Source organism: Mastomys coucha, unplaced genomic scaffold (genome assembly GCF_008632895.1).
Source record: "Mastomys coucha isolate ucsf_1 unplaced genomic scaffold, UCSF_Mcou_1 pScaffold12, whole genome shotgun sequence".
Lineage (NCBI taxonomy): Eukaryota > Metazoa > Chordata > Mammalia > Rodentia > Muridae > Mastomys > Mastomys coucha.
The window spans coordinates 23,638,226-23,653,110 of NW_022196894.1; the positions used below are offsets into that span (position 1 = coordinate 23,638,226).

The following is a 14,885-nucleotide window of genomic DNA, read 5'->3' on the forward strand; positions in this document are numbered from 1 at the left end:
ACAATGACCACAAAGGCAGTCAACTTTTCACATGATGTAGAAAATAGCAGGAAACTATAGTTTGTCAGTGTACTTTTCTCTTCTTGATTGTGGTTATTAATGGATAAAACTATTCTTCTTATAAATTTTGGCTGTACGTTCAACTGCTTGGGGAGATGGAAAAGAATATGGAGTATATTCTGAATCTGAAATATGAATGGCTATCTTTTAGCTACCTCTCGCTGCCCAAGGCAGGTGTAGAAGCTGTAGCTGCTCACACCCTCCCCACTACCTTGCGCTTCCATGGACTGAGATATGACTTGTAGATGGTTCTAGATTGGTCTGAATACACTGACTACTCACCAGGTTCCTATACATTGGTGGTCTGGTGTTAGCATGGCTTGGTAGCAGGTAGATCCCCATCCCATGGTGGTTGCTCCTTGTCTACCTTGGCCTTTCACATTTATCTTAATACTTCAACAATTTCTTGTTGTCCACCATCCCTTTATTTCTAGGGGCATGTCCCAAAATCAAAAGAAAAGAAAAAGGAAAATAATGGGCTAGGTCCCAGGAAAGTCAATTTTATCCTTAAAGCATTCATCTGGCAGTGGATACTAGACATCTGTATATACTGTCCTCTTAGAGTTTCATACTTACTTCCTTTTCAAATGATAATAGTCATTTACTGATCATGTGCTTCTGTGTTATGGCATGACATGCTCCAGAGTAGTGGCAATCACTCTGAAATGGGTAAAAGACAGCCAGCTAACCTGGGGTGTTTCATAGCTAGGAGGATTTATTATATGATGCCTGTTTGTATCACTTATGAAAGGCTAAGGAAAATAAAAGTTAAAGCATTGTTATAAAATGTAGTAGCTTTTCACGGTCATTCTAATTCATGCAAATAACTGGAGGATATTGTTTGTTTTCTCTGGCTGGTGCTCACCACTGATAGAGAAGGCAGGCTTCCTGCTTTCAGCAACTATGGGAATTCAGGGCATCTTCAAAAAACTACCTAAAGTACAAATATTTAAAGCCATCATTTAAATTTTTTAAACATTTATCAAACATTATATTGTATTTGTTTGTAACTTGCAGTTACAAAGCATTCAATATTGATATCCATCACCCACACCTATGGAAGTAACACTCACATGTGAATTTAAATTTGTCTGTTATTATAAATATGAGAATATGGGTATTATAGAAAGAAGGCAAATTAGAACAAAACAAAACATCTGGTTTGATGAATTCTAAGAGAACTTTTCCCACCACAAGTCAGAAACATACTCCAAGCCAATCTTCACTCTGCTCTGGTCTTTATAGTTGGTCCTCATTATCCCCTTTCCAATTTCCATCTCAGCCCTAGAAGGAAAGAAGGATTTTTATCCCTGTTAGAACCATTACTCTGTCAGCATCTTAAAAATAAAAAAAATAAAAAATTACATTTTTTTACTTCCTGCTACTAACAGTGTAGCACATACGACGACCATACATGGCTGTAACAATAGTTGCATAGCTATATTTGTTTGTATAACTACTATATTTATACACACACACACACACACATAGGACATGTAGGAACTCATTCCCATAGTGGCTTGGACTATAAGGTTCTGTATAAAAGAGCTGTCAATATGGACTCTGTCCTCATGGCTCCTAAACAGCTGAGGATGTGTCTTTATACATTGGAGGTTTCTGTGGGATAGTAGGGTATGGTGTCAAATGCCTTGGATGATCGACTCTTTCAGATACTTGCTATGTAACCCAAATGCCTTGGAAATCTGTAAATGGAAGGCCTCGGTTGCAAATTACGTTTAGTGTCTTTCTATACTTTATCAGCCTGTGTGCTCTGCTCACTTTTTCCTCTCCTTGCTGGTTTTTATTTAAATTGAAAATCAAGAGAGAGAAAAAAGATGGAGGGAACAATAGAAGAAAAGAAGTGTATAAATTTTCCCTCACAAATGAGATATTGAATCCTCTACTATATACAGTCTAGAAAATAGTGGTTTTGTGATAGCTTTGGAGTCCCTTCCAGCGAGGAGAGTCTTGCATGGATGATACGTGAGTCCTGGTCATACATTATGAGTATTTGGCACATCCACAGTTCTAGGCCATGTTTCAATGCAACACCTGCTAAAAATGACCAGTCCTGTTTTTCAGTGTCCCGTGTTGACCATCACTCCGTGTTTGTGTTCCTAGGACCTCGATGCAGTCTCAGTCTTCATATGGTAACAGCTCTCCACCCCTCAACAAAATGAACAGCATGAACAAGCTACCTTCAGTGAGCCAGCTTATCAACCCACAGCAGCGCAACGCCCTTACTCCCACCACCATGCCTGAGGGCATGGGAGGCAACCGTAAGCACACTTCTCTTCAGCTGCCAAAGGCTAAGCAGGGCTAGGACAGGAGCAGAATGCTTTAAGGGTGGCAAGGACACACCTTCCCTAAGCTAAGGACTACAGATGCACAGGAGGTAGAAGAGCCCAAAATCTGCTGACTTGACTTTTTCACCATTAACCCTTCATTTTTTAGATATGAGGTTTCATCAGAAAATAGCCTAGTAGAGGTGGATGTCAGGTGAGGGTGATTCCTTGATAGGGATGAAGATCCCTGAAGCAAGAACAGCTCACTCCCTACCAGCCTGGATGGGGATCCACCTCCGGCCTCTTCTGACACCATCTAAAAAACAAAGTCTCTGACATGAGGGATGTAACATGGCGTGCTAGGAGGAAAGGGTCAGAAAATTGAATCTCATCTGGATTTTTGCAAAATTATCTATGCAACAACAGACAAGTCAGTACTCTGCTTACATGCAGTGTCTCTAAAATGATCATTTCACAGATTTAGCATTGTATGTATCTCCGCGGGCTTTACGGCCTTACTTCAGTACATACATAATCATAAGCCGGGAATTTGATCTTTAAAGTGGCTTCTCCTTTACTACTTCACACACATGAATTCTTCATAGTAACTAAGCATGGGAATAGAAGGCAGTGTAAAAACTGGGTCTAAATAAATGGGCAAAAATTGGCATATAGATCTTCTATGAACAGGTTTCCCTTGTCTATTGTAAGGAAGTCTAGCAAAGGGGACAAAGACTTGAATGAAGCAAAGAATGGTCAAGGCCCAGGATTAATAGCATTTCTCAGGGATGGCGACAACGGGGCACTGTGTAGTTCCTAGAATCCTCTATGAAAAAATGAGGACCTGCCATCTGGTCCTGCAAAATCCCTAGTTGTGACCAAACCTTTCGATTTCCTTTTCTCTGGAAAGCGCAGTCTATCTAAAAGAAGCTAAGGGAGCCTGAGATCTTCTGCGGTCCAGCAGCCCACATTCCTTTTCAGTGCAATAGCCTGACAGTAGGGACTTTATCACAGGGATTTACAAGAGTTATCACCATGATAGCGGGCCCCAAGGTCCCAAACCTGACAGTGAAAGGAGAAGGCATTCCGTGTTATTTTCTTTCTTATGACATAGTAACACCCCAGCTTGTTCTAGGGACAAGAGAGTGTTAATGATAACTGCCTTTCACATTTAGACAACTTTCCACGCACTTACGTTTTATTCATAGTTCACATGTCTCCTCTGATGTACCCAAGCAAGTCTGAGGGGAGCCTATGAAGAAGCTATAGCATTGTGTTTTGTAACTGGGTTCTTCATAGCAGGGGTCGGGGTCCCTCCAACATCCTTGCCCTCAGGCCGCTCTTATAGTTACTAAAGTAGAAACAAATCACATTCTTATTTTCTAGATATATTATTTTTTGCTCTTTGACCAGAAAGCAAAATTGGTTTCACAAATTTTATTAGTCCTAAGCCTTGGGATGGGGTGGCAGAGTGGAGGAGTGGGGTGCTGGTGAAGGTTTGAAACTCATGGTTTTGACAAATGCCCAAAGCGTTGGCGATATTGCTGAAGTCAGGTGTATTATACAACGGAGTTTGAACCCTGAATTGTATTTCTTCTTACTACACATAAAGTTCCCAGAATAATACTGTAGCAAGCACTCCTGTTTCCAGATGGACCTTATTCACAGATGTTTTTTCAGATGCCTCTCAGTATAAGCTCTTGGGGGATCTAACTGTACCAGGAAGTCACCGTGCCTGTAGGGGATAAAAGCATAGATCCAATCTCTATGCTATAGGAGACAAGTGTAGGGAGAGAAACCAAAACACAACCCATTCTGGTCAGAAGGAGGCAAAACACAGCAGCTGAGCAGGAAAGAGCAGTTAGAAGAAAAAGAAGGATGCAAAGAGCGTCCTAGGAGAATAAGGGTTCAGAAACCTGTAATTCATTTGGAGTTTAGACTCTATTCTACCTGACTAGGAATAGATTGCATGAAGGGATATAGAGAAATTAGTTCACCCCTCCCTGAAAACAACCACCACTACCACCAGCAGCAGCAGCAGCAACAACAACCACCAAAGCCCCACAGATTTTTGGTAATGTTCAACAGGGTAAAGTGGTACATCAGGATGCTGGGGTGTGGTAATTTTGTAACCCTTTCTATTCCTCCTGCTTCTGTTCAGTTCCTATGATGGGCACTCACATGCCAATGGCTGGAGACATGAATGGACTCAGCCCCACCCAAGCTCTCCCTCCCCCACTCTCCATGCCCTCCACCTCCCACTGCACCCCACCACCACCGTACCCCACAGACTGCAGCATTGTCAGGTGAGTGCACAGCACATGCCCCTCGGGTCGGTCCGAAGCCTCTGTGGGTGGAGGATAGACAACTGGCAAGACCGATAACATAGTTGAGAAGAGAGAATGCTGTCTTGTGATTTAAGGAAGATGAGCCTGATCCGTAGGGTGGTCAGCGTAGCTCTATCAAGAACTCCTACAACCAGCATGGGGAAAGTGGTAGCGTGTGCACACAAGTTTCAGACCTGTTTCTTGGTCTTCATTTATTCCCTTCTCCTCCCTCCTGTTCTTAGAGATTTAATTGTGGCCCTCGAATTGGTGCTCAGGGCTGGGTTTCCCCAGAGGGATGTAAACTGGCTCTCCTGCTCCCTTTCTTGCTCTCTGGGCCTCACAGCTCTCAGTCACTATGGGACCATAATTTTGGAGTTGGATGTCTATAAAAATTTTAATATTAGAAAAATAGGTGAAATTTAAGGAAGCCTCTGCTACTCTGCTATGAAATGGGGATACTCTGGGAAAGGGGGTTTCATATGGACAGAAGATAACAAGACCTAAAAAGTGTTTCTCACAGAGGCACATGTAGCTCCACAGTTTAGGTTTCGTGTATGTCCTCTGCTTCAAGGGAAGCATGCCTTATCCCTTTGGCGGCTTGTCAAGTATGTTTTGCCTGTGTGCAACTTTAGCCACAGAGACAGTGTAATACATGGCTTAGTGCTGCAGAAATTAGCTCTGGGGTAGTAGTGACATCCAATCACAGACCAGCATTACTTAGAAGAAAATCTCTGTTTTAAGGACATAAATCAAGAAGCATCAATGATATCCTGAGGTATTAGCTTATAATATTTTCACTGTCTGAAACATCCTAAGAGATCCCCAAACACAAAATAGCAAATATGGAGATTCCCAAATTTATGTGATCCTGGACTCAAGAGGATTTGAGGGTCTGACTTCCCAACCTGCCACCTATACCCACTGCAATGGCCCCTGGTGCATTTGTACAAAACCTTAAGGTACCTCAAATCACCAGGTGAAAAATCACCACCTGCCAGAACACTTATGCTCGATTTGATGTCAGTTTACCTAAAGCTTGTATTTCTAGCAATCTTCAAACCTCAGCTCCAAGACCCTTCCATACTTCATTTGCTGCCAGTCTCTTATGCAGGGCATCCAAGGGCAAAATGTTGGGTTTTCCTTTATCTTGCCAATGCCGTTGGGGTGAACTTTCTTTTTCTGTTTCCTCCTTCCTCTTCCCTCCTCCCTCTGCAGTTTCTTAGCAAGGTTGGGCTGTTCATCATGTCTGGACTATTTCACGACCCAGGGGCTGACCACCATCTATCAGATTGAGCATTACTCCATGGATGTAAGTAAACTGCTAGACCTTTCTCTTGAGTAAAGTTTCATTATTTTCCCCCCTCTGGTACTTATGCCTTGTAGTTCCAACTAGGATAGATTTAAAGTTTGTTTTGGTCATGCTTCTAATCCTCAGTTCTGATGGAACCCATAACCCTGTCAGAAACACTCTCCAGGTTAGAAGCTTAGCAATCAGTATGCCCGATCGTTCAGCTTGTGGCCCATTGCACCCAAGTATATGCAAATTGAGAGACAGAATGTTTGATTCAAACGATTGAGAAATTTTAGTCTCAAGACAGGTGACTGAAAACCAAACTGTTGGGAGGCTGAAGCAGGAGGATCACTTCAGCTCAGAAGTTTAAGACCTGCTTGGGCAACACCATGAGACTTACTCAGAGATTGGTTATAAAGGTCCACGTTACCCTGTTTAAATCATCAGGCAGGAGCGCAGAAAGGGCATAGTGTGATTCTCATTTAAGCATACAAATGACAAACTTATCATTGGCCATAGCGCATTGATGGTGAAAATCAGGAGGAATGGGGCTGTAAATCTCTAGCCTATGACCCCGTTCACCGGGCGTTTTCATCTCTTCTTAAATTAAGTGTTGTAAGGGTGAGTCCACTCTTCTTTTCACTGCTGATACTTCACTCATTTTTAATTCTGTCAGCCCTGCTCCATGCCCGTATCATCGAGAATGATTAGTAGCCATGAGTTCAATCCTGGGCACAGATTTTAGTAGCAATAAAATCTGAGGCTGTTACTCTGCCTCTCAGGCCCTCTGTTAATCCAATGGAGTTAGAAATCACTTCCTTCTGACTCTGATATTCTTTGAAACATACTGCATGTGATGGAACTTTATCTTGCTTTCCGCCCCATGTCTTGAACTTCTGCATACGTGGGAGCTACTTTCTCTGCCACTTGCAGCAATCTGACCCTTCTCCTCCCTCCTTAGCCTCTCTCTCTCTCCCTCTCTGTCTAACTCTCTTTGGCATTTACATCCTCAGTTCTAGCTTCCAGATGGCACTTTGGACTGATGGGAGGAGCTTGTCTCTGCCTCTGCTGCTGCTTCTGTAGCGGGGACTCCTTCACTCCAATGCTAGACTTGTCCCTGCAGCAGGAGAGGGCCCCAGCCCCAGAGGGATCAGTGTATTTGATGCTACACTACACCGATCTCTCACATTCCAAGTCACCCCTGGTGCTTCCTTGATAGATCATATCATAGGTAAAAAATATAGAGAACACTTTAAGAAGTTCTGATAGGACCTAGATAACATCAAAATCACTTCTCTCCACTGATGAAAGCAGAGTGGCCCTGTAATTGAGAAGCCCCTATAGTAGAGTCCTATGTGGTAGAACAGGAAGTCTGCGCCTTCCCTATGCCTTTATGTAATACTTATTACTTGTGGACTTACTCCGAATGGGGAGGGTGAGGATTCTCCTTCATCCATTCACATGCAGAAGTACTTTCCACAAACCTTTCTCTGCTGCCATTGCCTTGTGAATAGCACTGAGATCACAAGAGTAATCTCATTCTCATTTGGGCTCATTCAGTGTTTCAGAAGTACACAGTGTGCAAGAAGCAAGAGAGCATGCTAACTTAATCGATTTGTGGATTATCCTTTTATGGTGTTTTTTTCTTCTACTACAGAAGTTAAAGTAGCTGTGATTGTCTGAAAACCCATAGAATGGGACAACATGGCAGCATGTTGCAGATTTCCCTGTGAGGAAATGTTAGAAAGCTATTTGGTTTTCTCGTCTTCCCCTCAGGGTCTTCATGCTCATTTCTGGAAACGGATAGCTCATGTGCTTTTGTGGCACTCAGTTATTTTAGTGTGTCTTTCTGGTAGAAAAATGAGAATACATTGGGTATCTTCAGATTTAAAGCTGAGTTCATAATATGATGATAAACATTATGCAGTGTGCTTTATAAGCTATATAACACCACCATAGCAGCTCTTGCCTATGAGCCCATAGTATTTAGAATGTAAAGAAGTAATTGTATTCAAAGCAAACAAGTAGGAACCTAAGACCAGATTGCCATCTGCCAAGCTGCTTTCTGCCTGCCATGCTAATCCACTGAATATAGATACATATATACACATGTATATATGTATATATATTAAACAAACTAATGCCAATAGGTGCAAGACATGCACATGGACCTACTTAAGACTGACCCTATTGCCTCTTGTCCCTCCTGCAGTGCATAGATACAACTGCTGTGCACTTGATGTATTTTACTCACACACCACACACCGTGAGACCTTTTGCTCTACACAGTACTTTTAGGCTCAAAAAATATTCCCGAGTTCACGATGTCTTCACCTTGTTACAAAACTGCAAGGCCTGTTAACCTAACCTTCAGTTTTGCTCCCTGTAAAATAGATATGATAATATCCAGCACAGGATTCAATAGGATTATGAAAATAAACTAATCAGTTTGGTGCTTGGCATACAGGAAACTCAATCCCCATTAGAAATCTTTCCTTTTCCCCTCACTGTTGGTGACATCCCATTAACACCAGTCCCATGGATTTGAATCACAGAGACTCTTACAGTTTTCCTTGATACTTTTGCCCTCTGATTTAACTACTGTCTATGCTGTTTTCCATATGGGTAAACTGAGGCCAATGGAGAACAAGTGTATTGTTACTAGTGATAATAAATTCAGGTCATTTAATCAAAAATACCAAAGCATAAAAATAGCATGCGATAGAAATCTAGGTGTCTGCCTTCTAATGCCTGGCTTCCTTCTCGTTGCACAGGATTTGGCAAGTCTGAAGATCCCCGAGCAGTTCCGACATGCTATCTGGAAGGGCATCCTGGACCACAGGCAGCTGCACGACTTCTCCTCACCTCCGCATCTCCTGAGGACCCCAAGTGGGGCCTCTACTGTCAGTGTGGGCTCCAGTGAGACCCGTGGTGAACGCGTGATTGATGCCGTGCGCTTTACCCTCCGCCAGACCATCTCTTTCCCACCCCGTGACGAGTGGAATGATTTCAACTTTGATATGGATTCTCGGCGTAACAAGCAGCAGCGCATCAAAGAGGAAGGGGAATGAGCGCCAATGCGGGGTTCTTCCTGTCTTCTTCTTCCTCTCAGGCCCTACAGGGCATGCCTGCTTGATCCTCAAAGCCTTCTCACTAGCTCTTCTCCTTCTCCTTCTCAGTCTGGTTTCTAAAGGGACGGAGAATTAGGAGGCTATCTGTTACCCAAAGTCTGACCTGTCACCTGATTCTGATTCTGGCTTTAAGCCTTCGAGACTCTTGCTTGCAAGATGCGTTGACATTGCTAGATAGAAGTTAGCAAAGAAGCAGTGGGTCTCTTTAAGCAGTGGAGATCTCTCATTGACTTTTATAAAGCATTTTCAGCCTTATAGTCTAAGACTATATATATAAATATATAAATATACGATATATATTTTGGGTGGGGGCTATTGAGTATTGTTTAAATGTAATTTAATGGAAATTGAGTTGCACTTATCAACCTTCTTTGGAATTTGCTTGTTTTGGATGGCTGATCTGTACCCCTTTCTCGGGGGTATCATGTATGGTGACAGATATCTAGAGTTGAATGGTCTATGTGAGTAACAATGATGTATGGGTCCTCTCCTTTCTTTGGATGCTTAGCATTTAGCACATCAAACCTGTGGATGCATCCAGTGTGTTTACCATTGCTTCCTATGAGGTAAAACTGTATATATGTACACAGTTTTCTCTGTCAGTATATTTTATGTTACTGCTGTCCATTCCAGTTAGGCTGGTTCACTCTGCGGCTATTACAAGTCACATTTTATGTTTGCTTTGTCACACGCTCTAGGACAAGGCATCATCTCTTGCTTTTGTTTGAGAATGAGGAATGCAGTTTTTGTTTTTCTTTTTTCCTTTTTTTGTGGAAACTCTTAAATGGTCCAAGTCAGCCATTCCAAATATCTGATGCAAACTAGCTCAATATAGCAGTAGTCCTTTGAAATTTAAGGCCCAACACCCTAGTATTTATTAGAAAAAATAAATATTTGCTGTTGTTAGAGTAGCCTGAAAACTAAATGTCACTGCTAGATTGACTATGTAAAATATACATTTGCTGCTGTTGTGAGAATTTGGGCCAATTAGTCAGGATGAATGGAATTTGTCTAGTTTTTATGGGGAGTTGTAATGTCTATTAGAAAGATTCAGGAAAAATAAGACTGGTACAGAAATACTGAATCTCCATTAAAAAGAAAAAGAAAAAGAAAGCTATCCCACCAAACTCTGAATTTCAATTCCTTTCAAATCATGGATTGATGCTTGGGAAATGTACCTTTAAAAGACTTTCCTATCTAGAAGACACTGCCCGCAGAGGCAAGTTTATCTCTCCCCAGGGTCTAAAAGAAAAATAGTGCCTTGGAAAATGCAAACTTAGTAGTGTAGTGTCCCCAAGGCATGAGGTGAACTACTGTTATTCTCCTCCTGATCATCAAAGCTCCATTGCTTTAGAAAGCAGAGGTGAAGACCCAGTTTTCCACCTGACATGTTCTGAGCTATCTGTAGATTAAGAACTGCCTACAAACCTAGGGTAAACCTCCTCCCTGATGCGGTTTCATCCACATGGAGAAAGACTTGTTTCACATGTTGGGAAAGCATGAAACAGGGCTCCCCCTAGATGTTTTGGAAACATTTTGAGACAAGTATATTTTTTTCCAGTCTACACCAAGTGGTGTTTGTACGCTAATGAGCTCTACAATCCTCCCCCATATTTTGTTAAATGACTGTCATTGCACATGAGCTCCCATTTTTATTGTAAAGTGCAAATGGGCTAGTATGCCTATGAAATGTAATATATGGGTTTTGCCAGAAAATCATATATTGTGCATATGTGTGTGTGTGTGAAATTGCTTACTATGCTGGTTTTGTTTGTTATGGCTTTCTCTTTGGGATAGTTGGGTTTTCCAGAACCACAGATGAAACTTTTTTTGTTGCTGTTTTTATATTTTTGCAGAAACACCATTTAGTGAAAAGTCAATGTCAAATAAGACACTATTCCTTAATTGTAAGAAGGTGGGAAGGGAAAGTTGTTTTTTTTTAATTTTTTTTAAATTTTTTTATGCAAAAGCAAATGAGTCCTTAATTTCAACATTTTGTTGTGTTTAAATAATGATAAGCATCATTAACTTCTGTAACAAACTCACAGCTTTGCAAATTCAATGGGTAGAGAAGAAAGCTGTGTCTTAGCCATGTTAGGAAGACAAATGGCTGCTTGTGTGTTGTGAGTATTTGGGCTGTTTCAGCACTGTTGAAGTGGCACAGGGGACTCTGTGACATTTCAGCATTACTTAGGTGGCACTAGGGACTCTGAAATTCTTGTACTGTATCTGATGATTTTGGCATTAGCCATTAGCCATAGATTGGCACAGTTTCTCTCCTCACACCAGTGTTGAGTGTGTGAGTAGCCAGAGCTTCGGGGAAGAGCATGGAAAACAGACATCTGCTGGATGCCTCTCACTGGAGAATGGGGTTCCTTGGCTTGGTGGTGAAGATAAGCTAGAAAGCAGGATTCTCCATGTTAATCCAGTTAGCTTTTGTTTTCTTGATATTCCCCCCAAATATGTTGACTATGAGAGATATGTGGGGTTTTTTTATTTTTATAATTGTACAAAATTAAGCAAATATCAAATGTTTTATATACTTTATTAATGTTTTTTTTCAAAAGGTACTTTCTTATAGACATGATACTTTTTTACAGCTTCAGTTGCTTGTCTTTTGGTAATTTTGTGTTATGGGCTATGGTGAGCCAGAGGCAAATCTATAAGCCATTTTTGTTTGCCAGGACATGCAATAAAATTTAAAAATAAATGAAAATACACTGAGAAATTGTGCTCATATGTGTGTGCCTGTGTGTTCATCCTTCTGACCTCTGGCATTATTTCTCTTACTACAGAAAGAGAAAAAATACTTCAATTGAGTTCAAAAAGTGTTTGCTGTCCAACTGAATGCTAGATTGCCATGTGTCTGAATTTTATTTTATTTTTGAATATTTATTTATTTATTTTATCAAAAATAGATTTTTATACAATATATTCTGATCATGGTTTCCTGACCCTCATCTACTTCCAGATCTTCCTATCCAAGTCCACAACTTCTTTTTGTTTTCTCTCTTTAGAAAACAGACCAAAATATGCAGAGACAACTGACACACAGAAAACCCATGAAAACCACAAAAATAGAAACTATAACATATAAGCAAAAGACCTGTAAAGTAAAATAATAATAATAATAATAATAATAATAATAATAATAATAATATCCCAGACAAAGCACTATGAGACCAAAAATCTACCAAAATGCCATTGAGTTTGTATTGAATTGGCAGTTTTCTGCTTGGCATGGATCTTTCCTTGAGTAAGGTTTGTATAAGCCAATGAAATCTCATTGTAGAAAATAAAATTTTCCTTTGCAAGAGATTATCAGTGAGAGTTAGCTTCTTGGTTAAAGATGGGAGATCATGTCCACTATCCCCTCTCAGTGCTGGGACCCATATCTGGCTTGGACATGTGCAGTCTTTGGGCATGCTGCCACAGTTTCTCTGAGTTCATATGTACATCAACTCTGTTGTATGTAGAAGGCACTCTTTTCTTGCTGTCTTCCCATCCCACTGGCTTTTCAAATCTTTCTGCCTCTTCTTCCCTATCTCTATGGGAAGAGGTATGATAAGATATTCTATTTAGCACTGGTGTTCTGAGGTCTCCTCTCACTCTCTACATATTGTCCAGTTGTGAGTTTTTGTATTTTTTCCCTATCTACTGTGGGAGGAAGCTTCTCTGATGATGACTGAGCCAACATGTGTGTGCTATTGTTAACTGCATGACAATTCCATGATGGTTATAAATACCCTCCTCAACAGTGAAGGAATAAAGTACATATCACCCCGGGTATGTGGGAGACACATTGCACAGAGTGGCCTCTTAGTGAAAGAGACCATGCACTGCCTTTTCCAGTGGGTACAAAAATTAGAAAAATAAATGATTTCTGATATAATGATTTTTGATAAATGAAAAATTTATCCTCTTGTAGATTGATGTAAGATGGCATGAAACTAAAAATATATCAAGAATTTTGTAAAATATTCAGTATATACATGGAAGATCTAGAATATACCAAAATCTGTCATGCCAATGAATGTAACTATATTGTGAAAATGAAGACATATAACAAGAAGGGTGAATCTTACATTATTTACTGAAAAGTGGTGACAGTTTCTCTAAGACAAAGTGATTGGTTGGTTAGCACCTATGTAATGAAGAGAATACTCAATTGTGCAAATGACTCATGTTCAATATACACCACAGAACACTGGACACCTAGTCTTTTTGTTGTTGTTGTTGAAAAGTTATAGGTGTGTACAATAGAATCAAATGTATTTTCTATTAATAGTCAGATGATCTCAGCCATTTTACAAACCAAAAGTTGATATACAAGGTTAATGATCTTGTTTTTTCATATCTTGAGAAATTTTCTTTCATGATTTGGCGTTATAGAAACTGTTATATCCTCATATAATAATAATAATAATAATAATAATAATAATAATAATAATAATAATAACTTATTTTTTATTCTAACTGTCCTCCTCTCTCTCCAAAAGTCAAAACCATGTTTTCCTTTCTTTTATTTTGAGATTATAGTATGATTACATCATTTCTTCTTTCCTCCTTTCTCCCTCCAAACCCTACAACATACCTGTTCTTATTCTCTTTCAAATTCATGTCCTCTTTGCTCATTAAGTCTCACTGACACAATCTTTTAAATAAAATAATGCAATCATTCCAGACTGTGCCATTAAATGTGATAGTCATTGGCTATGTGTGACCATGGAGCTGTTAAACGCTGCTCTTCAAAATGAAGATCATGAATGTACCATATATATAAACTTTCAGAGATTTAGAATAAAGTGAACATAAAATTATTGTCCATTATTTAGTGTTGAACACATGCTGAAAAGATAATATCTTAAGTTGAATTCTTTTAATTTTAAAAATTCCCTTTTTAGATGCCTTCACACATTATTGTGGTCTCTTGTATTAACCAGCCTACAAAATGATCCAATAAGATCACAGAAGAACAATGACACAAATACACATTTACAAACATTCATAGTTTTATGCACTGTTACCCAAAAATATTTAAGAAAGTTTGGAAGAATACAAAGTATAAAATCTCTGAAGTCCAAATAATAATTTCTTTCTACAATGGTACAAAGATAAAAGTAGTCAAAAGAAGATAGTTCAGGCTTGCTAAACTAGAAGACAAACATAAACACAATGGCGAAATTAATCATGAAAATTAATCCACAGATTAAGTCTTTATCCATGACATCTGAATGTTAGCTTCTCGAGCACAAAGTTCAGTAGGTAAACAATCCAGGTCTATGGATAAAGATGATGACTTCATTTAGGGAGTTATTTGACAGGAAGAATTTAACCAGGTAATATTTTTCAACCAAAACCTGGTATTCCTATGAGGACACATGGTAGTAATCTCCTATCTCTAGTGATTCCTGGGGATCAAATATTATGGCATATTTTACAAGTGCCTAGAAGTAACAAAAGGATCTGACAAGGGTCACTGGAGATAAACAGTTAATGGGAAACTTAACTTTGAAACAAGAGGTCTAATTAGTGTTTGCAAATATAAAATTTAAAGTATTTCAAGAGCAAAGAACATGGACATTCTCTCCTCCAAATAATTAGAATCAATAAATTGTTCCTAAATAATTTTGGAATTTTAGATTTTCATGATGCAAATATGTGGACTGATGTCTATATAGGTGTTTACAATAAACAAAAGGAATTTTAGGATAGTAGGGAGATTATATGAAAATAATTGCTTTAAGGAAGCTTTCAAGTCCTACAGGATAATTCATACTCTTTGAACGTG

At 39.6% G+C, this 14,885-nt stretch overlaps 1 protein-coding gene across 5 annotated transcripts in view; it reads left to right on the plus strand.

Annotated features, from left to right (window-relative positions):
- The window catches only part of Tp63 (tumor protein p63), a 210,971-nt gene extending 199,145 nt beyond the window's left edge, over window positions 1–11,826 (plus strand). For 3 of the 5 annotated variants that reach the window (XM_031363552.1, XM_031363553.1, XM_031363547.1), the window contains 4 exons: window positions 2,182–2,339; window positions 4,507–4,651; window positions 5,888–5,981; window positions 8,738–11,826. In XM_031363552.1, coding sequence (XP_031219412.1) covers window positions 2,182–2,339; window positions 4,507–4,651; window positions 5,888–5,981; window positions 8,738–9,034 — 694 coding nt within the window. In that variant the 3' untranslated portion in view covers window positions 9,035–11,826. The remainder of the gene's footprint in view (window positions 1–2,181; window positions 2,340–4,506; window positions 4,652–5,887; window positions 5,982–8,737) is intronic. The other 2 variants (XM_031363548.1, XM_031363549.1) reach the window with 2 other exon arrangements.
- Window positions 11,827–14,885: the final 3,059 nt, after the last annotated feature.